The 26,988-nt window shown below is 41.2% G+C and overlaps 1 protein-coding gene across 1 annotated transcript; it reads right to left on the reverse strand.

Moving 5' to 3' along the window:
- Positions 1–2,077: 2,077 nt before the first annotated feature.
- Positions 2,078–26,988, reverse strand: MFSD11 (major facilitator superfamily domain containing 11). Its single transcript, XM_007185758.2, has 13 exons — positions 26,535–26,988; positions 25,966–26,021; positions 24,356–24,463; positions 23,423–23,502; positions 23,204–23,300; positions 22,094–22,152; positions 21,401–21,545; positions 17,796–17,836; positions 12,506–12,571; positions 10,885–11,010; positions 6,320–6,494; positions 5,464–5,599; positions 2,078–4,796 (listed from the first exon to the last, which is right to left on the reverse strand). The coding sequence occupies exons 1-13, from the start codon at positions 26,628–26,630 to the stop codon at positions 4,632–4,634; spliced, it is 1,350 nt and encodes a 449-aa protein (XP_007185820.2). The 5' UTR covers positions 26,631–26,988; the 3' UTR covers positions 2,078–4,631.

The following is a 26,988-nucleotide window of genomic DNA, read 5'->3' on the forward strand; positions in this document are numbered from 1 at the left end:
TCCCAACTTGGGAGTTCCCTGGCAGTCCAGTGGTTAGGACTTGGCGCTTTCACTGCGGTGGCCCAGGTTGGATCCCTGGTCAAGGAACTAAGACGTTGCAAGCCGTGCGGGGCGGGCAAAAACAAACAAAGAACCACCCCAACTCCCCAAAAGCTTTCAGCAAAGCCTTTTTATAGGAAAGGTGAGGGAGGGGCGTGGTTAGTTGTTGCAGACTTCTTGGTGTCAGATCCTTTGCTCTTGAGGTCAGGTCATGGTCAGATCACGATGTTCCTGTAACTCTTCACCAAAACAAATGTTATTCTCTGTCCTGACAAGAAAGGGCACGGTCCCAAGGCTCAACTTTCACCCTCTGAGGTCCAGGCCCTGGCTGAGAGGAGGGGGTCCCTGTGCAGGCCGGTCACCCTGCCTGGGAGCGTTCGTCCAGCATCCCAGTCTGGGTCCTCCCCCCAGTGCCCAGGCCTGGCTGAGGAGGCAGATCTGGCAGTGCCCTCAGGACCAGGTCCCCAGACCCTGCCCAGCCATCATCACTGAGGGAGCCAGGGGCCCAGGACCCAGCCGGACTCAGGCTTCTCATTTAAACTGGAGGGAATCAGTTGTATAGGATCGATAGGAATACATGTTGTAGCAAATACCCATCAGGTGAAGTCCCAGCTCACAAACAATCGCCCTTCTTTGAGAATAGCCCCAGCCACAGAGGTGGACCTGAAGTAATGATGTGCAGTGTCCTTGCAACTTAACCCTGACCTCTGGCCACCTCCTAGCGGGAGACATCGGATCTAAGCTGGACCAATTTTTGAAACTTGAACTGAGAGGCTGAAGCTGGTTGAAGCTGTTACCTTTTTTTTTTTTCTGGCCGCACAGCGCGGCTTGCGGGATCTTAGTTCCCCAACCAGGGATCCAACCTGGGTCACCGCATTGAAAGCGCCAAGTCCTAACCACTGGACCACCAGGGAATTCCCTGAAGCTGTTACCTTAATGGCAATGTCCATATACTCCAGGTGCTGAGGCCTCCATGGTCTGTGACCCATGGAGACTGCCGCCACCGTCAGGTTGCCAAGGTAGGGATGGGGGAGAGGTTCGCTGCTGCCTCAAGGCCTGGTCCCAGCCAGCAGGCAGCTGAGGGGAGGGCTCTGGAGCTCTGTGGGACCCAGCCCTCAGCCTGTCCTCGGGCCCCCACCTCACCCGCCCATCCCAAGGCCGGACGGCCCCAGGGAGAAGGCCTCCATCAGCTCTCATCGTACTCTCTGCTTGAGGACCCCAACAAGGCTGACTGAGCGGGACCTCTAACCCTGGTCTCGCACTCAGGGTCTCGCGCTAACTGCCGCGTGCTAAGTGTGCGCCGGCTCTGCCCCTATTAAGTAGCATGCAGCAGACTATTGTATGTATGGACCACACCTTGTTTACCCATTCATCTACTGATGGACACTTGGGTTGTTTCCTCCTTTTGGCCATTGTGAATAATGCTGCTACAAGCATGATTGTACAAATATCTCTTCAAGTCCCTGTTTTCATTCTTTGGGGTATATACCCAAACGTGGAACTGATGGATCGTATGGTGATTCTAGTTTTAGTTTTTTGAGGAACTACTATGCTGTTTTCCATAAAGGCTGCACCATTTTATATTCCTACCTACCAAGGATTCCAATTTCTCTATATCCTCACCAACACCTTTTTTCTGTTTAATTGGCAACTTTTCTGTATTTTGAGAACTTAAAAATTTCCAAGGGATATTTCTGTATTATAAATCAACAACCAAACAACCAGCCAAAACTCCCAGAGGAAAGAAACCCTCGGTATAAACAGCCAAAGCCTAGGTTTTAAGGTTTTCAAGCCTTTGGGTACGGGAATAAAATAGGGGATGGGAGGGAAACCTCTTCACACAGAGAAAAACATCTGTGACTCAATAAAGGTTGCTCAAGGGCTAAGCCAAATTTCAATACATACCATATGAAATCTGCAGTAAAAGAGCAGCACACCCATATTTACACACACACACACACACACCCATGTGAGACAAAGTGAAGACTTTTACTTACCTAGAGGCATGAAGATAAATTATTTGACAGAGTACATAAGATGAACATAAAAATTAAACTCTTTATTTCATATTTCATTTTAAACTCAAATAATGATACAAATTTAAAAGATGAGCTTACTGTTACCAGTCAAATAAAGAGCTCACCAAGGTCAACACTATTTATAGACACAAAAACTGAGTAAAAAACAAAACCCTCAAAACACAAAATGTGAGTACAGAACTTACAGTGAATACCATCACACACAGCAATGGGAGGGAGGCAGTCTGGAAGTTGTGTTCCTGACAGACTCACCTCACTCCATTTCATTTCCCTTTTGACAAGTTACCAGGAATCCTACCAGTGGTGGTAAGAGGCTACAGCTGCCCTGGGTGAATGTACTCAGTGGCATTGACAGAGGCTATTTAACCTCTGCTGCCTAGATTTGCAGATCCATCATGAGCAAAGGGAGCCCGAGCCTGGGAGAATGAGCAACATGGGAGTGCAGGACCCAGTTCCCAGCCGACACGTGAGACGGGCAGCCTTGTGAGATGGTGCTGGGGATCCACTACTGGTCCTACTCACTCCCTGGTGTAACCCCCGCCCCCTCCCTTGAGTGCAGCCAGGAACTAGTGACTTGCATCTAGTAAAGAGAATACAGCAAAAGTGATGAGATGTCACTTTCAAGATTAAGTTATAAAAGATGGTGACTTCTGACTTGCTGGCACTTGCCTTTGGCTTTTCTCACTTGCTTTCTTTGTTGAGGACAGCTGCCTGAGGACAGCCATGAGAAACTAAGACCCTTAGTCCAACAGGCTGCGAGGGAGGAACTGCCTCCTGTCCAGGACCACACGAGTGAGCTGAGAAGCAGGTCCTCCCCCCCCCCGGGGGAACACAGCCAACACCTTGACCTCAGCCTCGTGACAGACCCTGAGCTGGAGGACTTGGCTCAGCCACGCCCAGATTCCAGACCCACAGAAACTGTGAGAAAATACATAGGTGCTGTTTTAAGTGGCTAAGTTTTGGGGTGATTTGTCATATGGTGGTGATAGAAAACTAACACAGCTGGGTACACAATAATGTGCTTAAGGAGATAATAAAATCATTTGTTATTAATTCTGAAATAGCATTTACAAATTATTTATATAAAATCAACTAACAACTGAGTTTATCTCAACTTCAAGAAAGAAAACCAAAACTTTACAACTTGGGGCAAAAGAGTTTAGTGTTCCATACAAATGAAATTTCTCTAAGGGTTCCAGCTAACTACAGAGTTTTCCGACTCCCCACAATTGCCATCAAGTCTGAAAATCACACTCCATAAAATTTGTAAATTTCTAAGCAGCTTTTTAAAAACAATGGAAAACAAAATATTGTCTGTCTTCTTGGTTAAATTTACTTTGCCATAAAAGCCTTCATTTGTACAGTTAGGCATGACTTTTAAAAGTGAGCTTTCCCATTTATATGAAATGTCCAGGACAGGCAAATCCATAGAGATAGAAAGTAGATTAGTGAGTGCCAGGCCAGAGAATGGGGAATGACTAGTAACAGGCATGGGGCTTCTTTTTGGGATGATGAAAATGTTCGGAAAAGATAATGGTGACAGTTGTACAACCTTGTGAATGTACTAAAAAGACACTAAATTGTATACTTTACAATGGTGAATTTTATGGTGTCTGAATTATACCTCAATTAAAATTATTGTTTTAAGCTCTTATGGATTAAAGTTAACATTTCCATTTAAACATCTCCCCAAATAGTTACATTCTATTCCCAGACATGCTTATGGAATGGTGTTTGCTGTAAGAAGATACGTAAGTGACGGCAGCCTGCCACCATAGCTTAGACCTCACTACATGTTTTGGGGTTTGTTTGTTTTTTTTAATGCATTGCATCCTCCAGGAAAATTACTAGCAAAATCCTCCCCCAGTAAATGTGTTTTTGTTCATTTACAAATATTAGATTCCTGTTTTTAAAACTTAAGACAATTTTTACCTCATTTCATAATACTTGATTAGCGCCCCCCCCTTGCTATGAACTACAAGGTAAAAAAACTTTATCAAACAAAAACATTTAAAGAGAAAGAATGTGCAAATCTTTTCAAAGATTCCATTTCAGCATCACGATTTATTTAAATGTCATTCCCAGACACGCGTGGGGTGGCATATGCTCCCTTTTATTACATAGTAACACATACGCCATACCCAGCAAGAGTCTTTATATGACATATGGCCTAGTAGTTTCTTTTTTTTTTTTTTTTTGTTTTTGGCCTAGTAGTTTCAATCAAAGCATGATCGTTCAGAGAACAGGGGGAGAAGAAAACACTTACACATTTATAACATGATCACAAGGAACGCGAGACAGACGAAGTGAAAAACAACATCTTTGAACAATCATAATCAACAGTACAAGTCTCCCTTATTCCACCAGTTTTAAACAACTAACATCTGTAAACTTGAATACCAACTCTGGCAGATTTAGCAGTCTTAAATCTCTGATTTTCCATCCTAAACATCCTCCAATGTACTGTGAAGACGAGAGCGGGCCTCCTGCACCGAGCCCTACCGCCCAGCCGAGCTGTCTGAGGAGGCAGCCTCCTCTCGTGGGCACCCTTCATCAAATACTTCGGTAGTCAGAGCCCCGGGCTACAATGGCAGCAGCTTCCCACTCCACAGTGAAGAAGGAAACAGTTCCAAAAAACCCAAACATCACCATGACCAGGAGTTGCCATTGAAGGAGAAGGTAGTTACTGTAGAAAAATGCCACGGCTGCGCAAATGGACTAAAAATAAACAAGACAAAACAGATCACAAAATGCACACAGGTGACCCAGCCGCTCCACAAAGAGCCCCACCGCTCTCTGACCCCAGGCTTCCTGTGCCTTGCACTGCTCCTTGCTCTTTCTGCATCTAGATGGCAGTTCCTTGGTCACTAGCTCACAAACATGCACCACAAACTCCTGCTGAGAGCTGGGAACAATCAAGTAAGCTATTATTTAAAATAGTATTTTGTAAAAAACAGGAGTTATAAAATAATGTGCATGAACAGTGAGAAACACTCTTGTTATATGTGTATACTATGAATTCTGGTATCTAAGGAAGTCTGAGCCACAGAGAGACCAGAACATAAAATCTCTTATACAAGTCACAGGGCAAAAAAGATCACACTACTCATTGCTTCCTAACTCTAATCACAAATCCTTTTTTTTTTTTTTTTTTTTTTTTTTGGCCACACCATGCACCATGTGGGACCTTAGTTCCTTGACCAGGGATCAAACCTGCACCCCCTGCATTGGAAGTGCAGAGTCTTAACCACTGGACCTCCAGGGAAGTCCCACAAATCCTTTTAAAGGTTGTCCTTGACTTTCATTTAAGAAACATTAAGAAAACAAAGTTAAAGCACTAAAAAAAATAGACCCTGCTTTAAACACAATCTGAAGAAGAGGTTACCTGCACAAATTTAAAGACTGCAAAGGCTGGTGCACTGTCTTCAGAATAGAGAAAACCTAGAATACTAAGCAGCTGGGTATTGAAGCAGCTGTCTCCAAGACCCAACAGGAAGCTGCAGAAGATGGCAACTTCTTTGCTGAATAAAACAAAATTAATTTAGAGTGAGCATTAACAATATTTGTTAGAGTTGATTAAAATGTAAAAACAACTCACCCACAAAAGCATTTTACTTTCAAATTTTAAACACTATGAAACAAGTATGAATAAATATTGGAATTTACAAAGTCAGAATTTACGCTCAAACGCACTCACCTTCGCAGTCTAGCAAACTCTGGTCTACTAACTATTGGGGAAGCAAACACTGTGTGCGGGGCAGAGCTGCTCTTGGACTGTGGATCTAGACATAAACACTCACATCTACAATGACTTTTGAGAGTTGAGTGCAATAAAATGACACCCTCAAAACTCCTGTGGACACTGTGAGAGAACTGGGTGGCCGGCCCAGCAGGCAGATCACCCCTTGCTCCTGCTTGCTCTTCCTCGGGGCCCAAACTTCTAGAGATTTCACTGGTTGAAAGGCAGAGATATAAAGTTCAAATCAGATACTTATGTGCTCCTTCACAGATCAAGAAAAAGATTTAGTGGGGAGAAAGGTTAAAACCAGCAATTAGAAACATAACTTGGGATTCTCTATGGATTCCTATCTAAACTCATTCTGGCTCCATTAACACTTGACAGATGACCTTATAAAGATAACAGACTTGCAGAAAAGGAGTAACTGCTCCATTCTAAATTCCTAGCCATCCTCTACCTCCCGCCCTTCCTTCAATTACTAGAAAAAGGAGAGTCACTGTACCTGGGTTTGATGTAAGCACTGCTATCAGTTCCTTCAACAGGAGCAATAGGGGCATCCCCAGGCATGTTGAGAAATATTAAATAAAAAGCTATAAAATGCACCAGGATGCCCAACAGCACAACCGGATTCCTACCAAAACGATTATTCTTGCTCAGCAGGCCAAAGAGGCTTCCACCTATAAAATCAATGAAGTAGAGAACAGAAAAACCCAAGGCCAAGTTAATATTATCAAAATCTTAGTTCTTTGAAAAAATAAATTAAACGGACAAACCAATAGCTAATTTAATCAAAAAAGAAAGAAAGAAAGAAGGCACAAATATAGAAAATAAGAAATAACTGTTGAAACAGAGTTATTAACAGAGCCCCGGGCTACAATGGCAGCAGCTTCCCACTCCACAGTGAAGAAAGAAACAGTTCCAAAAAACCCAAACATCACCATGACCAGGAGCTGCCAATGAAGGAGAAGGTAGTTACTGCAGAAAAATGCCATGGCTGCGCAAATGGACTAAAAATAGACAAGACAAAACAGATCACAAAATGCACACAGGTGACCCACACCCCCCCACCCCCGCCAAAGAAAAGTACCAAAAATATGACACAATGGTTTTGAAGATGCAGATTATCAGGCGACAAAGGGCAGTGATCTTTGAGAGACAGGAAACAAATGAGGTGAGGCCCACACCTGCCCCAGCTGACTGAGAGGCTGTGGGCTGCAGGGAGGGAAAGGGAGAAGAGGAGGGAAGGCAGGTGGAGGCCCGCAGCCTCCCTGAGTTGAGGAGACAGAGCTGAGAGTCTGGAGAGATAAGGTGCCTGAGTTCCCAAGACAGAGTATAAGAAAGGACAGCTGATCAGCACAGGACATGAGTAAATTAGCAGAGGCCTGGAAAGAAACTTCCAAGAGGATTAGAGGTATTAGTGCCCTGCCCTGGGCAGGGAAGAGTGCCTGGTCCCACCAGCCAGACTGGAAATCTTATTATTCACGGGCACTGGGTGTACACAGAAGGGTCTTCCCTCAGGGGTGAGAGATAATTAGCCCTAGTCTGAGCACTACTCTGATCCCGTCCAACAAATTTTAAAAGCAAGACCTAAAAAAAATCATACTGTTTCCAAGTAAATGAACCACATCCAAGAACAAAGCTCAAGAACATTAACAGGAATACAAAAAACATCCTGCACCCAACAAGGTACAGTTCACAATGGCTAGTATCCACAACATAACCAGGCATGCAAAGAAACAGGAAAATAGGACCCATCATAAGTAGACAAATCAGTCAAACACAGAGTTATCACATGACCCAGCAATTCTAGTGCTGGGTTTACATACAAGAGAAATGAAAACATAAGCTCACACAAAAAGTATACACAAATGTTCACAGCAGCATTATTCGTAACGGCCAAAAAGCGAAAACCACCCCAACGTCTGTGACACGATAAATGGATAAATAAAATGTAGTAGATCCATACAACTAAATATTATTTGGTAATAAAAAGGAATGAAGTAAAAAATAAAGAAAGAAAAAGAAAAAGAAATGAAGTACTGATACATGCTACACCATGGAAAAATCTTGAAAACACTGTGCTAAGTGAAAGAAGCCAGACACAAGAGACCATATATATTGTATGATTCCATTTACACAAGATGTCCAGAATAAACAAATCTATAGAGAAAGTAGATTAGCAGTTTCCTGGAGAAGGGTGATGAAAATGTTCTATAATTAGATTACAGTGATGGCTGTACAACCCTGTGAATATACTAAAAAACACTGATCTGTATACTTTAAATGGGTGAACTATACGTCATGTGAATTATATCTCGATAAAGTTGTAAAGAAAAAAAAACAACAACACTACCCCAGAACAGTTGCAGACGTCAGAATGAGCAAAGACATTAAAATAATTACTGTAACTGTATTAACATGCTCAAACACACACACACACACACACACACACACGCCAGGTGTTGGCCATAAATTAGGGTAGGGGTAGCGGTGCCCTGTTAGGAACCGGGCCCCACAGCAGGAGGGGAGCAGCAGGCTGGCCGCTTCATCTGTATTTACAGCCGCTCCCCACAGCTCGCATTACTGCCTGAGCTCTGCCTCTTGTCAGGTCAGCGGCAGCATTAGATTCTCATAGGAGCATGAGCCCTACTGTGAACTGTGCATGTGAGGGATCTGGGTTGTGCGCTCCTTATGAGAATCTAATGCCTGATGATCTGAGGTGGAGATGAGGCGGTGATGCCAGCACTGGGGAGCGGCTACAAATACAGATTATCATCAGCAGAGAGGTCTGTCTGCACAGAGACCATAATAAATCAGTTGCTTGAAGACTCAATATCAAAACCCCATCAGTGAGTGGCACGTGACAATTAAGCTGCATCTTACGGAGTAGACTGGACATAAGCAACACACGTCAGGTGCCACTGTCTCCCATCACCCCCAATGGGACCATCGAGTTGCAGGAAAACAAGCTCAGGGCTCCCACTGATTCTGCATTATGGTGAGTTGTATAATTATTTCATTATATATTACAATGTGATAATAATAGAAATAAAGTGCACAGTAAATGTAATGTGCTTGAATTATCCCGAAACCATCCCCCCACCCCCCCATCCATGGAAAAATTGTCTTCCACGAAACTGGTTCTTGGTGCCAAAAAGGTTGGGGACCGCTGAATTAAGGAACAAAAATACACCAAAGTCTGCTTTCTCCATAGTGTTTATCACTGTCTGACATTCTAAGTTTCTGATGTTTTTTATCGTCTGTGTTCTTCCCCAAGAATATAAGCTCCATGTTTTGTTCATACAATGGATTCACAACAAATATTTGTTGAATTGGTAAGTTCCTCATATGTGACACAACACCCAATATACTGCAAGTATTGAACGGATCATTGCTGAATAAGGAATACCTGGCGGTATAATAAAAAGAGATTTACTCTTTGCCTTGTCCTCTTCTCCTCTCCACTTTCTGGCATGGAGCTCTTAAAACCCTAGGAATTTCTCAGTGAAAGGAATGTCTCTAGTTATCTTAACTAATCCCTTCCAACGACACCAGAGTTTATGATGATGAGGTGATCCTTGAGGGGGTCTGGAGGTGGCCCTAGATAGTCAGGATGGGGGCTAGCTGTCAGAAGGACCCAGCCTTGATTAGAGGGTTGGAACTTTCAGCCCCACCCCCCAATCTCAGGGGAGGGGAGAGGGGGTAGAAACTGAGTCCAATCACCAATGGTGGATGATTTAATCAACCATGTGACATAATGAGATCTCCATAAATCCCTACAAAACAGGTTAGGGAGAGCTTCCTGGTGATGACTGCATCCACACGATGGGAGGGTGCCACGCCCAGACTCCATGGGGACAGAGCTTCCTACACTAGGGGCCCTTCTGGACTTTGCCCTATGTACCTCTTCATCCGGCTGTTCATTTGCATCTTTTATAATAAACTTTAACAGTAAGTATAGCATTTTCCAGGGGTGTTGTGGGAACCCTTGAATGTGTAGCCAAGCTGGACAGAAGGGAAGGCAGCCTGGGACCCAGGACTTAACGACTAATGTCTCAAGTAAGGTTGGTCTTGCAGGACTGCACCCTTGAACCTGCGGAGTCCGATGCTAACTCCAGGAGTGTCAGAATTGAACTGTATTGTTGCACATCCAACTGGTGTCAGAGATTCAGAGAATAAGAAATTCAGGAATTCTAAAGATACAGATGTAGAGAATGGACCTGAGGACACGGGGAGTGGGAAGGGTAAGCCGGGACGAAGTGAGAGGGTGGCATGGACATATACACTACCCAATGTAAAACAGATAGCTAGTGGGAAGCAGCCGCATAGCACAGGGAGATCAGCTCAGTGCTTTGTGACCACCTAGAGGGGTGGGATAGGGAGGGTGGGAGGGAGACGCAAGAGGGAGGAGATATGGGGATATATGTATAGCTGATTCACTTTGTTATAAAGCAGAAACTAACACACTAAAAAAAAAAAAAAAAATTCAGGAATTCTAATACACCTTCCCTAAGTATTTTAAGAGGAAAAGCTGGGAGAGACCATATGTTTTCTTACTTATGGTTTTGTCTTGAATTATTTGGCAAATGTTTTGTAATTTAGTTTTAGAACAGTGATAATAAAAAAAAAAAAAAGACATACCCATTTGTATAAAAGCAAGGAAACAGGGCTTCCCTGGTGGCACAGTGGTTGAGAATCTGCCTGCCAATGCAGGGGACACGGGTTCGAGCCCTGGTCTGGGAAGATCCCACATGCCGTGGAGCAACTAGACCCGTGAGCCACAACTACTGAGCCTGCGCGTCTGGAGCCTGTGCTGCACAACAAGAGAGGCCGCGATAGTGAGAGGCCCGCGCACCGCGATGAAGAGTGGCCCCCGCCTGCCGCAACTAGAGAAAGCCCTTGCACAGAAACGAAGACGCAACACAGCCATAAATAAATAAATAAATAAATAAAAATTTTTTTTTAAAAAACAAGGAAACAGAAATTCAAGGACAGAGAGGTGAAGTACATTTAAAATTTCTATAACAAACTGATTTAGTGCAAAAACTTTTTTTTTTTTAAACCAACCTAAAATTTCTCCAATGCCGATGAAAATGCCAGAAAGTCCAATGAGGCTTTTCTCTTCTGTTCCAAATTTATTTATAGCGCCGATACAGGTTCCATATACACCAGAGAAGAAAGTCAATTCCAGACCTTTAGAAAAAAATGAGATTTAAATTACAGTTGTCCCTAGGTATCAAAATCCATAGATGCTCAAGTCCCATAGTCAGCCCTCCATATCCAAGACTCTGCAGCCTCAGATTCAACCAACCATGGATTGGGAAGCACTGGATTTAGTATTGAAAAAAATGCACAGTCTCCCTTTCCTGGTTTTCCTTCATGTCTAGTAGTATTTGAGCTATACATGCATAAAACAAAATTCACACAGGCTGAAATGTTACTCCCCAAGCACAGCATAATTTTACGTGACATAACTGATGACATGGAATTAGCCACAAGATGGCAGTTGTCACATATTTCAGATAAAAGCATACAACTCAAATAAGTGAAGACATCCTTATGTTAAAAATGGTCACTCTGCGCAGACAGGGGATGAACAGAGAACATAATTAACATAAACTTGTAACAGCGAAACTAAAGTGTCCATTATCCTTATTAATAGCTTCCCAAGGGAACAGGGATATACATTTGTAAGACCAATACCTACTATCCACTTTTGCTTAAAGTCAAAAGTTTTAATTAAACACATTGTCCTAGCAAAAGAAATTCAAAAAATTCGGGTAGAAAATTGAGAGCAAATGAGTAGAAGACCTGATTCCTTAATGCTACAAAACCTTAACTGAATTTTGAGGATGTTTAATATTTATTCTGTTTGACCTAAAAATAAGACGTTTATACCGATGAGGCACATACAGTTGAACCTTGGACAACACGGGTTTGAACTGTGTGGGTCCATACACACTACAGGATCCACAGCTGGTTCAATCTGCAGATGAGGAAGCACGGACACGAAGGGCTGACTAAAGTTGTATGAAGATTTTAACTGCGGGGGAGGTCAGCACCCCTAATCCGTCCCTTCGTTGTTCAAGGGTCAAGTGTAAAGGCAAAAGTAATAATTGGCACATTAGAGCAATTTTTACAAGGAAACAGATTTCCTTAAGATCTAAGAGTATTCCACCTATTATCACATCACATTATCACTGTAAGCCACAGAACTCATTCCATTTCATTAAAAATTATCTTAATTCATGCCAAGTTACACAGATTTACTCATGATTATTTTCTGTGGTGTTCTATTTTGCCCTAAAATCACTGGTTGGGATGAACCAGGCCTCCCAGTTTTCAAACTCTTGTGTAGAATCCTCCCACACTGAATTTGGGCTGGCCCTATGATTTGCTTTCACCAATGTGGGAGGGGGGGTCACAAAGCTGCTGAGACACAAGGAGAAATCTGAGACCCAGCTAGCATCAGACCCCTTCAGACACGCAAATGAAACTTCCTTGGAAGTTTTAGCCTCAGCCACCCTTTAACAGCAGCCACAAGAGACCCCAACGAGACCCTCAGAAAAACCATTTAGCTGAGACCAGTCAATGCACAGAATTGTGAGAAAGTAACACAGTTGCTGTTTTCAACCCTTGCTGTAATTATGCAGCCACAGAAAACCAAAACCATAATTAATCCCATTACCTGTATAAGCAGTTGTAACGCTAAGAAGGAGCATCTCCTTGGTGACACATAACTTAAGAGACCTTTCTATAAAAAAGGGAAAAAAAAATTTAGGAGTACTTAACTAGATTTTAATCAATCCAACAAAAATTCTAAAATATTCATTCAACCAAAACACCTCTTGTCAATAATGCCAATAAACAAATACATTGGGACAGAGGTTAATGATTCAGATTAAAATGGTTAAGGTATGAACTAAATCTGCCCTATAAAAAAAATGTTGATTTCAACTATGTAAATATAGTCTAGAGTTGTGTTTTCTCTAACACATTCTTCAGCTCTCATGAAAACAAACAAAACATGAAACAGAGAAAAGAAATAGAACCAAACAAAACAACAGAATATTCCAACAGACTTGATTAAAGGCTAGGCTATTAAGAGTCAGCAGTTGGCAAAGTGCTGACTTCCCTAAGGAACGGTCACAGGGCAGCTTTAACACTGGACTCTAGGTCAGAATCAGCAGCGGAGCTCTTTGACCACCAGAAGCTGAGATGCCGCTTCCTGAGATTCTCTCTCTGGATCTGAGGACTGAAACTTCAGTTCTGCCTATTTGTTTCTGATCCCCTTAATGTTTATTTTTATGTTGTTCAACTTAGTTGAAATCTGCAATGGAAAATGCGTTTCTAAAAACTGCACATTTTAACTTTTTTGAACCTGCTCACATTTCATAATTTAAGGCCACTTATCTAGGATCCTAAACTAATAGCGGATCCAGATTTTTTAAAAAGGTGGCGGGGGGGGGGGAACAAAACCAAAATCCACCCCAAATCAGAACCAGCCTGGAAATAAATGAAAGTTCTCCAGTCAAACAGAGACATTATTTGGTGCGGCCAGCTCTGCAGCAGGAGCGCTCAGGCCTCAGTTCAGCCCTGGAGGCGGTGGTGTAGCCCCTACAGCTCATGCTTGGCCTGAGGATCCAGATTCTAGTTCCTATTCAACGGATGACTAGGAAACTCACATAAATCACAAACACTCTGTCCTGAATTTCTCCATATACAAAAGAGGATAGTTTTTTTTTTCTTCTCTAATTTCACTAAAATAAAGTGAAACTAAAAGCAATAAGATATTTTCACCAATCATTTTCACATACTTCCAGAAAAAAAACATGATCAAAAAGTTTAAAACAATATTTTTAATTAAAAACATTACATTAGCAAAGCGTATCTGCTTTTGACTAATCAGAAGATTTAGCTAATAAAAAGAAATTTTAAAACATAATCTAGTATGATCCTATACTGGTGAATTCATGTCATTATACATTTGTCCAAACCCATAAAATGGACAACACCAAGAGTGGACCCTAATGTATGTAATCTATGGACTCTAGGAGATAATGATGTGTCACTGTAGGTCCGCTGATTGTAACAAATGTACCACTATGGTGGGGGACAATGATAATGGGGAAGGTTATGCGTGGGTGAGGGCAGGGCATATATGGGAAATCTCTGTATCTTCTTCTCAATTTTGCTGTGAACCTAAAACTTCTCTAAAAAATCGTTTATCAAAAAAAAAAAAAAAGAAACCCAATATAATCTATTTGCAGAAATCAACAAACTGATCCTAAAATTCATATGCAAATTCAAGGGACCAATAATAGCCAAAACAATCCTGAAAAAGAACAAAGCTGAAAATTCATGCTTTCCAATTTCCAAATTTACAATAATCAACACAGCATTGTACTGGCATAAGGATAGGCATATATCTAGAAATAAACTCTTACATTCACAGTCAATTGATTTTCAACAAGGGTGCCAACACAATTCAATGGGAGAAAGAATAGTCTTTCCAGCAAATGGTGCTAGGACAACTGATCTCCACGTGCAAAAGAATGAAGTTGGACTCCTACATCCCAACATCCATAAAAATTAACTCAAAATGGATCACAGACCAAAATGTAAAAGCTAAAACTAAAGAAGTCTTAGAAAAAAATACAGGAGTAAATCTTTGTGACCTGGAGTTAGGCAAAGCCTTCTAGGACACCAAAAGCACACACAACAAAAGATAAAATAGCTAAATCAGACTTCATCAAAAATTTAAAACTTCTGTGATTCAAAAGATACCATCAAGAAAATGAAAAATCAACCCAAAGTCGGGGAACTAAGATCCCACGAGCAGCATGGCGTGGCCAAACTAATAATAATAATTATTTTTTTAACTTAATTTTGGCCACACACACAGGGACTGAACCTGGGCCATGGCAGTGAAAGCACCAAATCCTAACCACTAGACCACCAGGGAACTCCCTGAATAGGTTCTAAAATTGATTGTGGTGACAGTTGCACAACTCTGTGAATATACTAAAAACCACTGAATTATATACTTTAAATGGGTGAACTGTATACTATGAACCACATCTCAATAAAGTTATTCTATTAAGGAAAATAACTATAATCTAACACCTTAATGGGTCTCTTCCCAGACTTTCTCTATGCTTTTTTTTATTAAAAAGAAATTCCACTATTTATAGTATTTTATAATTTATTTTCACATAACAAACATTTTCTAATATTCGTAGTGATCATTTTAATGGCTACAGTAATCTATTGGATAGGGCTTGTAGCTGAATATTTAAATTATTTCCATTTCTCACTAATATAAACAGTAGTTAAATCTTGGCCAAAATTCTTAATTATTTCCTGAAGATAATCCTATTAGTGGAATTGCTGGGGTAAAGGTATAAACATTTTTAAGGCTTTTGATACTTACTGACAAATCATTCTTCAGAAAGTAATACAAGGGCTTCCCTGGTGGCGCAGTGGTTGAGAATCTGCCTGCCAATGCAGGGGACACGGGTTTGAGCCCTGGTCTGGGAAGATCCCACATGCCGTGGAGCAACTAGGCCCGTGAGACACAACTACTGAGCCTGCGCGTCTGGAGCCTGTGCTCCGCAACAAGAGAGGCCGCGATAGTGAGAGGCCCGCGCACCGCGATGAAGAGTGGTCCCCGCTTGCGGCAACTGGAGAAAGCCCTCGCACAGAAACGAAGACCCAACACAGCCATAAATAAATAAATTAATTTAAAAAAAAAAAAAAGTAATACAAGTGTATATTTTTAGCGTTGTGGTCTTAGGCATGTACCTATGCCCCATATACTAGGAATTATTTATCTTTTGAAATTTGATAGAAAACTTAATTTGCATTTCTTATACTTAGCTTATAATAATTCTTTGTTTATAAAATAACTATTTTCTACTGGAGTGTTTATGCTTTTCTTACTGGTTCATAACTATCATATACTGTAAATATTTTCCCTGCCATTTTAACTCATTAGATTTTGAGAAACTGAAATTTTATATTTTAGGTAACCAAAGAGCTTTCTTTTTTTTAAATTTAACATTATTTTTTAAATTTATTTATCTTTGGCTGCATTGGGTCTTTGTTGCTGTGCACAGGCTTTCTCTAGTTGCGGCGAGTGCGGGCTACTCTTCATTGTGGTGTGCAGGCTTCTCATTGCAGTGGCTTCTCTTGTTGCAGAACACGGGCTCTAGGCGCGCAGGCTTCAGTAGTTGTGGCTCACGGGCTCTAGAGCACAGGCTCAGTAGTTGTGGCGCACGGGCTTAGTTGCTCCGCGGCATGTGGGATCTTCCCAGACCAGGGCTCGAACCCGTGTCCCCTGCATTGGCAGGTGGATTCTTAACCACTGCGCCACCAGGGAAGTCCCCCAAAGAGCATTCTTTTCCCTTACTGTTTGACAAACCTGCGTGAAAGGCTTTCCTCTACCAAATTAATTTCTTACAGTTACTATTACAGTTTCATTTAATCTACCTGGAATTTTAGTGTAAGACTACATTCTTTTCCAGGCAGTCAGCTGTCTGGCCTTGCTTTTTAAGACTATTTTACTGTATTCCATATCCCACTGTGGGTCTAGACTTCAGTTCCACTGCTCTTTGTATTCCAATGTTTTCAAATGGATTCACAACAGGTTTTGATATTTATTAGGGAATGTTCTTTTAAAAAATTATATTGGCTACTGACAGACGTTTATTCTTCCAGATGAACTTTAGGAACCTTTCATCAGGACCGAAAAATAAATTTAAGAAAGTTTTATTGAAATTTTCCAGAATCGCATTAAACATATGCACCCAGCTGAGGGACTCAGTGCCTTTTACATGAGCAAGACCCTTTCTGTACAATGCCTACTATGGTACCAACCCAAGGAACGTCGTGATTAATTAATAAATGAACCACCGGCTCACAGGCTAGAACGCTTGGACAGTCTTCTTCCTTCCTCTCTTTGCCTTCGGCTTCCTTGCCGCCTCATAACGTCACGTTGCTCCCTAGCTGCCAGGAACCATCACCTAAACTTAAATTTTCTTGCCCTATAGCACCTCATATGCCTTGTCTTCTTTGGCCGCTGCCTTCTTTCTCCCCATTCAAACCTGACAGCCCAGTTTCTTGTTACTACTGAACCCTACACCAAGTAACCAACCAGCTCCGTGATAAAAGGCATGAGGCCCTAACTGCGTTAGTGTCTCATTTTACAGAGAAGTTGAGGCAAAGTTTGTACAACTGCCTAGGAAGGACATCCTGAGTCTGGCTAATATCAAGAGACATCCAGAGAGGGGTTCAGTAATAGAGCAGGGGGGCTGCATCAAGCCTCACCAAGGCTGGACGAACCATCCCACAAGCCTGAAGCTCATCAGCCTCCCTCTGCCTGACTCCATGTTCACCAAAGAAGCCAACGTGGCTTTCTAGGCCTCTGATAACAAGAAAGGAATGCCCTGTTTGACCTTGGGTAAACGATTTCTCTAAGCCTCAGTTTTCTCTTCTATAAAATGGAGATAATAATACGTGTGTGTTACATGATACTCACAGAATTGTCGTGAGAACAAAAGAAAATAAAGCACATCGAGAGGTTTAGTCAGGAAGAACCCTCAACAGATGAGCGTGATTGGCCTTATGCGCTACTGGGTCACCCCAGCTCCTGCGTTGCTCTGAGGAGTGACAAGCGATGCATGAAAAAATGGTCTGTGTCCTCACTTCCTCGGGTAAACTCCTAACCCTCTGCCTCCTCCTCCTCAGGCCCCCCTCACACACGTGCTCAGGTAGGGCACGGAATTATCCTCTATCCCTCACACCCCCCACGTTACAGAGATACTTATTGAGAAGACTAGCATATTTCAGAGCGGCACACCTGGAAACATGAAAATACTGGGGTATTGTCAATCCGAAGTTACCAGGGAAAGGGGGAAAGGCAAATGTTGAAGTTGTTCCTGAACAGTTCCTGCATTTCAGATACAGAAAATACTTACTAAATGCATCTACTGCCTTTGTCATATTGTTCTGGGCAGACCTGAAAAGATAAAAAGAAGAAAGTTTTTCCCCTGAAAATGGAGAAAGAGAACAAAAATACGATCACATTTTCATTTAAATCTGTAAAAGCTCTGTCCTCTACGTGGTCTGGCAAACACTTTCAGTGGCCTCAACGCTCCCTGCTCCAGGGTGCCCCTTCATGACCCAGGTCCTTGCTTCAGAGAATGATGTGGTGGAAGTGTCACCTGGGCGGCTCTTTATTAACCGTGGAGCGCGATTCCCCCACATTACATTTATGGCACAGAGCCTTGCATGTCTTTTTCACAGATGATACTTCAGGCAGGACAGAAATCTCCTCTACGCTGTTTCCAAACTGTAAAAATAATTTGTGAGGGCTCAATCTTCCACCACTCCAACTATGTAAAAACTACTCTGTGGTTCTTCAGTGTTAGAACTCTTGAAAAGCATCGCCATCATTGGCGGTACGGGGTTGGGTGCGATATCATCTATGGGTTAAAAACGTGGGCTTTGAGGCTGAGTCCTGCTTTGCCACTTATTAGTTGTGTGGTTTTAGACAAGTGACTTCATTTCTCTTTCATTTCCTCATTTATAAAACAGGGACACTATCACTTACCTGTAAGAATTAATTGAGATAAAATAACTTAAGTGTAACTATTTATAAGGTTAGGGTAAGAAAGTTTTTAAGACATTACATTTCTTACCCTACCAGCCAAGTCTACTCCTCCTAGATCTTTAAAGGATATCATTTACAAACAAACTGAAAAAAACAAGAACAACAACAAAAAACAAACCTAAAGGAGATCTAGTTGACTTAAATAAATAAATTACTAACACAAAAAAGGTAGTTATCTTCTAACCAACAGGAAAACTTTTTCCCCCACCATAAAAACTCATGCCTTCCCTGGAAGCAAATACTATGTAAATGCCATTTAATGACAGTACCCTCATCTAGTACTTGGACAGGATCAGGTGTGGATTATACTATTTCACACTCAAGGCCCCAAATAAGTAGAAACTGATTTGTACTCTACAGACTATTAAAATATAATCAACTCAGCTACTATCAGCTGCAAATCATTCAAAGTGGATTCCACAAAGTGGAATCCTTTAAAATCAGATCCTACTTACTTCCTCAGCGGCTTCTAATCACACCAAGAATAAAATCCAAACTCCTGCTGTATCCTTATGTAATCAACTCTCTGTCTGCTGCACTACTCTCACAGTACACTCCTACTTGCACTGTGAGAGGCCCAGGGGCCTCTGGCATTCCTGGTGCCCACCACACCCCTTTCCACCCCTGGCATCTGCTGCAATGGCCATCAGTAGATCTTCACACCTTCTCACCTCCCAGCTCTCCACCACCTCCCCCTTTCTCACTGCGTTCTAGCACTTACTCTGCTACTTTCTTACAGGGTATCGTCTACCAGCCCCTCTACAATTAAGTTACATAAAAACAAGGAATTCTCTGTCTTGTTCATTACTCCTTCCCTCCCCTTTAGAAGATGGCTGGCACATGGTGCTATTTACAGAATAAAGACACAAGTTTCAAGTTTGGAAGACAATTCAGAAACAGAGAATGCTAAAAAAGGCTAAGTGGTACCCCTCAGCATTGCACCTTATGACAGTTACATGATTCCTTGTCTATCAGAAAATTTCCTTGAAAACAGGGACAGGTTGTATTTACCTTCACAGCACCAACACCTAACATTTGCTGAATGAATGGGTGTTTAATTTTTGTTGAATTTGTGGCATTCATCTTCATAGACCCCTTCTCCAATATCCATTGGTTTGTGCTTAAAAAAATATGTACATGGTACATACACACATAAATGTATACTTATATAAACACGTCTTTTTTGCTCTGAACAGTGCAAATTTTGAATGCTTAATGATCCTATGACTGGAGAATTTTATGCCCTTTTTGGGCTTTAAAAAGGCAGCACAGAAAGTTCGATGCAAAATTTTTAACAACAGATAAAATACTTATAAGGCAAGCTTCACAATTTTATCAATTCACAAAGCAAATCAAGAGTGGCAAAGATTTCTCATTCCCCTTTCTTCAAATCTAGATGATAACCTGCAGAGAAATCATCCTTGATGTTTCAATCAGTTTTACTTATAATTGAAATAGGTCCCTGCTTCTGGTGGCAGGGTCTGGGGAAGGGGAGGAAGGAGCCATGTCTTGCCTCGAAGGTGGCAAGAAGCAGCCCCTGAAGCAGCCCAAGAACCAGGACAAGGAGATGGATGAGGAAGATAAGACATTTAAGCAGAAACAGAGAGAGGAGGCCTCAGAGAAGGGCCCCTGGCCAGAGGTGGAATTAAGAAATATGGCCAGGGCTTCCCTGGTGGCGCAGTGGTTGAGAATCTGCCTGCTAATGCAGGGGACACGGGTTCGAGCCCTGGTCTGGGAAGATCCCACATGCCGCAGAGCAGCTGGGCCCGTGAGCCACAACTACTGAGCCTGCGCGTCTGGAGCCTGTGCTCCGCAGCAAGAGAGACCGCGATAGTGAGAGGCCCGTGCACCGCGATGAAGAGTGGCCCCCGCTTGCCACAACTAGAGAAAGCTCTCGCACAGAAACAAAGACCCAACACAGCCATAAATAAATAAATAAATAAATAAATATTTTTTTTTTAAAAAGAAATATGGCCAAAAGTAAACTGTTCTTTGTGCCTGAGGCAATGATGGTCCTTAATTCCATTCCTGTTTAACCATCTGGATTTCCCAGTCATAACATCTGTTGCCACCTTCAGCTAGAATGAAGTGTTGTTTTGGAGCCTATTGTACATTTAAAAATAAACTTTTTTGGGACTTCCCTGGAGGTCCAGTGGTTAAGACTCCGCGCTTCCACTGCAGGGGGCGCGGGTTCCATCCCTGGTCAGGGAACTAAGATCCTGCATGCCGTGCAGCTCGGCCAAAACAAAAAACAACAACAAAAAGTTTTGTTAAAAAAAAATAAAAGAAATAAAAGAAAAGAAATATGCTCAAGGTAATTCACAATTTTTAGAAAAACAGGACTATGTAATTGTTTCCCAGTAGGGACTACATCGGGGAAAACTACCTGCACAGGTTAGTGCAAAATCCAGAGCATGGGTATAACCACGGCTCATCTACAATGACTGCTGATGGCCCTGCCACTCACTTGTACCACATGATCGGAAAATTTTAGGGCTGGATCCAAGAAACAGTAACTGAGGATTGTTTTCTATATAACTTTACGAGCCTATATCCTCACACATTAAAACACATGAGATGTCTGCTGAATTGAATGAGGAAACTGAGGCGTACAGAAACTCAGGGGAACATTGCTACTGTCCACGGTCACACAGCTGGTGACCTGGGATTACACTTAAATCCCCCACAAACCTTTTCACTACCTTCCCCGCCTCTGTCTACCTTCCTTTCCCTTCCTCCTCCCTGACAGCTCCCCTTCATCTTCTTTCTCTGCTTATTTGCTTTAAAACTTTTCCCTCATGTCTGCCCAGCACTGGATTATCAGTTAGGGCTATAAAAGGCTGGTAATTCCTAGACTAGACCTACTCAAAATATAGTTTAAAATAGAAAGGAATGTTTCCAACTTCTTACTCGTTGACATCCAGGTCCTGGTCATCAGAAGATTCATCTTCTCCCAGGACATTTTCAGAATCTGGTTTCCGAATGAGAAAGAAGAGTACTGTCCCCACAAGGCTAATCACTGTCAGGGCAATAAACACTGTCCTTCGGTCACTCTCTAGGGAGAAAAAAAAATACGAAAGTAGATAGTACTGGCCACACAAACAATTCCAGAGTTAGTATTATGTTCAGTACTATGTTTGTTTATGACCATCAACACACTTTGTCATTAAATTTTACTTTACTGCATCAGTAAAAACCTAGGACAAGGAGAAAAATAAGATACATCCCCCTTTGTCTTTCAGTCAGAGAAATACTAATAAGCCAAAAGAAAAACAGCACAAGAACTTAATCATACTCTTTTAATCAAATAAGGGAACAGACAAAACAACTGAATTAAAAAGTCTTCTGACAACTGACTAGTCTCCTCACACAGAGCATAACCTTCTCCCACACTTTGAGATGCTGCTTGAAGCACAGTCATAAACTGTAGTCTTGGTATAATAACATAATCCAAGGGAAAAGATTACTAAAAGCTGAAATCTGAGAGGACTTAGGGTACCACGGTTCACTAGAACAATTTGAACAAAGCAATATGGGGTATTTTCGTGGAACAGCTATTTTGCTTTGAACTTGTCTGAATAAAGCACAGTGAATAAAACAAACCTGATATTTGAGTTTTCCCTTGCCAAGCAAAATATATGTAGAGATTTCCAAAGAACAAGCTGGGGGAAGAAAAGGAGGGAGAGGATATTGGGAAGTTATTTTCATATTTATGGGTTTTGAAATAATTTTTCCATTACCTGTAAAAGAAGAGAAAGAGAGGCCTACATAATTAAAGAAGTTCTCTACCTGCCCTAAGTCATTTAAAAACATCAACTTCACCCTCTTTCTGAAAAACTCAACTGAGCCTGATGGAACTGTCTCCTTCCACATGAGAGAAGCCTGATTCAGACCGTCCTCCAAAGACCTGACTCACTGTGAAACATGTGACTTATTGAAGTTCTGGAAATGACTCCTTGGAAACAAGTTTACCCTACCTCTAAAATCCTATATTTTAAAGAATCAGTGAAAAAAAAAATCTATGATTTAGTTATCTGCATCTAATCAGATACTTTATTTAGTATTTTCCTAGGGAAGAATCATTCACTTACACTCCAGTTTCTGAATATACAATCTCTTAAGACACTGTCTGCATTTGTTAAGACTCATCATGGCCAAAATTTTAGGCGTTTAGGATTCATGAGGGTAAATCCTCAGGACAGATTCCATGACAGAATGACTGTTGTTGCTTTTTACTTAGGAAATATGTAATATGCTGTGTCGTTATAGAGTTAGTCTCACTTTAGAAATTTAATTGTTAACAGCTATCAGGTGGTATAGCTGGGTGGGAAGGACATGGCCTTTGGAATCCAGATGATTGGATCAGTTAACTTTTAACTAAGCCTTTGTTATCTCATCTGTAGAATGGAGCTAATACCTTCTTATCGCAGGGGGTTGTGAGGATTATTGAAATTCAAGAGCCCAGTAGTACCTAAAGTATAGCAGGTGCTAAATACATTATGGTTAATATTATTTTCCATTTACTAGTCATAAATTCCAATGAGGTAGGTCCATGCATTTTTAAGTAATCCCATAAAATTTTAAATCTCCATCACATGTACCTAGGAACTTAACTCATGTAACAAGAAGATCTGAGTTTTCAACACAACCAGGGTCTAAAAAATGGTGTAACAAAAAAAATGATAGGAAAGATTGAGCCATAAGGATTATTACCTAGATTGTAAGAGTGCCCAGAAAATTCCACTGTTTCTCCCAATAGTGTGCTCATCTGAATTTATTGTCAGGCAGTTTCCTTGTGCTGTCCAAAGTACTAAAATTCAAACCAAAAGTTTATCAAGGGAATGAAATCATTTAGCTTTATATATTAAACATATAAACAATACTCTTAGATAAGACCCGGAAAATAGGGAAAATAAACATCAAAATACTTACCAGCAGCTGCAATTCCAATGAAAACAGAGGCTGTGTAGAAGGACCACGTGAAAGGCTGGATAAAAACGGCAATGTACATGCTAAAATATAACAGGTCAACGTATTATAGTCAAACAATACCTGAAACAGAATGTCAATTATGCCTTCTAGGAATCAATTCTGAGGGATCTCTTCTTTTAAAATTCAGCCTGTAGGACTTCCCTGGTGGCACTGCCACCTGGTCCAGAAAGATCCCACATGCCGTGGGGCAACTAAGCCCACGCGCCGCAACTACTGAAGCCCGCGCGCCTAGAGCCCATGCTCCGCAACAAGAGAAGCCACTGTGATGAGAAACTCGTGCACCACAATGAAGAGTAGCCTCTGCTCGCCACAAGAGAAAGCCTGCATGCAGCAAGGAAGACCCAACACAGCCAAAAAAAAAAAAAAAAAAAGAAAAAGAAAAGAAAAAAATTCAACCTGTAAAGGGCTTCTCTGGTATTGGAAAAAAGGGGACAAATGTGACCTGTCCATTTCTTAACTTACTATTTCAAATTTGTGAACTGAGACATTGAACAAAGGTCTGCAATTGGCCTCTGCCAACAGCTCAGTACACAGTGGGACTGCAGTTCTATAGCCCAGAAGAAAAGTTCAGTTATTTTGTTTTAATTCCCATTAGTCAACTTGATACAAAATAAGATTATTTCATGAGTTCAACTCTTGTAGAAAAAGGTTTTTGGATACTATTTTTATTGGTGGTAAAATGAAAGCAAATATACACAAATTCCATCCCATTAAAACAATGGTATCCCTGAGTGTCACGTAGAGAACCAAATCCCTAAAATACTTCCTATAATCTATTCAATCCGAGTCAGCAAGTTCTTGTTAAAAGTTTACTATGTGCTTGAAAGAAACTGAAGGTGTTCTAATTAAATGAAAGAAAATTGGACTACTCACCTGTAAAATAAACCACTAGCAAACATAGAGAGTTGAGGTCCTACAATGGCAACCACTGATGGTGTAATCAAATTTGAGGCAGAGAACACTCCATAAATAATTGCCATGCTGCACATATAACACAGAAAAGGAAAAAAACAACACTCTTGAAACAGTCTCAAAAGATCACTTTCAAACCTACTTAGTCTATAGTTTATTTTGCAATAAGTACTCATATTCTTTAGTCAGAATTTATAATTATATCCTTACACTGAATGTCATATTAAAGTTTTCATTTGTACAAAACATTGAAGTCTTGTCAAATGTTTCTTTGAATCAGTCTGCCTTAGACAATATAGTTTTTAATGTACCAGTAAATTATAATAGCAGCTAACACAGCTCTAAGAAAAACATATTATCATCCTCATTTTATGGAAAAGAAAACTGAAACACAGAGGGGTAAGTAACTTGTCAAAAGTCCAGCTGGATAGCTGGTCAGTGGTGGAGCCAGAATCCCATATCTGGTAATCTGATTCCAGAGGCCCTAGTCAACCAATCTGCTCTACAAATTTAGCCTACAACTCCTGGCAACGGCATGAAATTTCACTGCTATAAATAATCACATAGTTATAACTTGCTTAAACCAGATTTATTTAACTCAACCTAACGGTCTCACTTGAACATTATTCAGCTACTGTAGACCTGGCCCCAGTATGTATGTCTTGTAGCAAAGTGTGACTAAAATCATTTCAAGAGTCATTTATAAGCCACTATTTATAAATCCAAGTAAATTATTCTTTGGCTTTTATGAATCTCTCAAATATCAAATGTCCTTTCATTTGTTCTTTACAGTATACATGAAGACAAAACATTACAAAAAATTGTGGTATTATTATTAATCACTTGAAAAAATGGACATTAGCATCCTTTTACTCTCAATTATCATATATAAGGTCAGATTTAGGTTAGGTAACACAGAACCAAATAAGAAGAGTTGGGGGGTTAGGGGGGAAGGGGTTGGCCGCAATCTAGTATTTAACCATAGAGAAAGTAAGAAATTTGTTAGTGTTTACATACAGGTATGTATTACATTCCCAACTTCAACCACAACGTACTAGTGACTTATGAAGCTCTTTTCACTTCATTTTCTCCATCTGTAAAATTGGCACTAAACACCTTAACAAAAAGCTAAAAGCTCCTGATGACAATATATTAATAATTACAAAATCACAAAAACAGGAAGACTAAATATTTCGACAGTCATATAAAACATCCTCTGTTTAGGATTTGGAAGATGTAATTATGACAATACCTGAGTACTTATTAAATGCCAGCCACTGTGCGAAGCGCTTTACACGCATTGATCTGAGCAAGGAAACTGGGCTCATAGAAGCAACTTCCTAAGATATCGCAGTAATTTAGTTTTGAAGCCAGTATTTCAAACCCAGTGCCTAATTCTATATGAAACCTAAACTCATCACCTTCATCCTATTATGTTCTCCTAAACAGTCTAGATACAGAAAAGAAAAAAAAATCACTAATAATCTAATTACAACACGTTGTCTGTGATTTTGATGAAATTAAGCAACATCTGTGATATAAAAAGTAAAACCAATCATACAGTACAATACCTGGTATAGCCACTGCCGTGAAAATCTGTGCTATTTAAGCTCCTGATGACAGTTTGCTGTGTGGAAGATAAAACTAATCAATAAAAACGTTTTGTAATTGCCCTCACCCCAGAAAGTCGCTCTCCAAATACTAGGAATAAAGTAAAAATTCAAGATGCCGAATACTTAATAGTGAAATTCTAACACGAGAGAAGAGAATGGACTACAGAACAGAAGGCAAACCAATGAGAGGCGTGGGGGGGGGGCGGGGGGGGGAAGGGTGAAGACCATCTGTAACCAGGCCTTAGGTTTATTCCCTCAACTCTCCAAGTACTAATGTAGTCCTTAATATAAATAAAAAATAAAATAAATGGGTCAGCATACAAATCCCAAATAAAGTAAGAGAAATAAACGACCCCAACAAGAAACGTCTGCCACATGAAATCAAACCTAATCATGGAAAACGAGGAAGCGTAGGTGACAAAATAAAAGGTGCAACTTAAGCGCATTATTAGACATAACGTTGATTATCATTTTTGGAATGCATTATGATAAGCACTTCAAAGGAGGAAGATCAAATTCCAACTCACCGCTACATTTCCACAAGTTTGAAAGGCGGTGAACATAAACATAAAGGCAATTCCTAAAATAATGATGTTGAAAAGCTTTTTAGATTCCGGGGACATTTTGGCTCAACTCTGCCAAACGGTCGGCAGCAGCAGAGGGCAGTCAGCTCTCCTCGGGGGAACCCACTGCAATCCCGGGAGAAGAAATGAGATGGTGAGAGGAGGAGGCAGATCCAGGAGCAGGGCAGCCAAGGTGTCAACTTCCAGGTCTTGGAGTAGAATGCCGGGCTTAGGGTGAAGTTCTCCCCACGGGAATAGTTAGGACATTCCTAGGACACGATCCAAGTAGGGAAGAGCCCAACACCCGGAGAAGCGCCAAGAACGTTGTAGCTGCAACTTAAGGGGCCCGAGAGGGGGACTAGGGCCAAGGGCCAGAAGCAGCGGCCAGCACGGCCCCGCCCTCCCTGCCCTGACTCAC

This window comes from Balaenoptera acutorostrata, chromosome 20, assembly GCF_949987535.1.
Source record: "Balaenoptera acutorostrata chromosome 20, mBalAcu1.1, whole genome shotgun sequence".
In the NCBI taxonomy this organism is placed as follows: Eukaryota; Metazoa; Chordata; class Mammalia; order Artiodactyla; family Balaenopteridae; genus Balaenoptera; species Balaenoptera acutorostrata.

Excerpts from the sequence above, each read along its gene's own strand:
- MFSD11 (XM_007185758.2), bottom strand. The coding sequence starts at position 26,630 with ATGTCCCCGGAATCTAAAAAGCTTTTCAACATCATTATTTTAGGAATT. Across the intron at positions 23,503-24,355 it reads GCTAGTGGTTTATTTTACAG|CATGTACATTGCCGTTTTTA; the intron begins GTGAGTAGTCCA and ends GTTATATTTTAG. Across the intron at positions 11,011-12,505 it reads CGTTACAACTGCTTATACAG|GTCTGGAATTGACTTTCTTC; the intron begins GTAATGGGATTA and ends TTTTTTCTAAAG.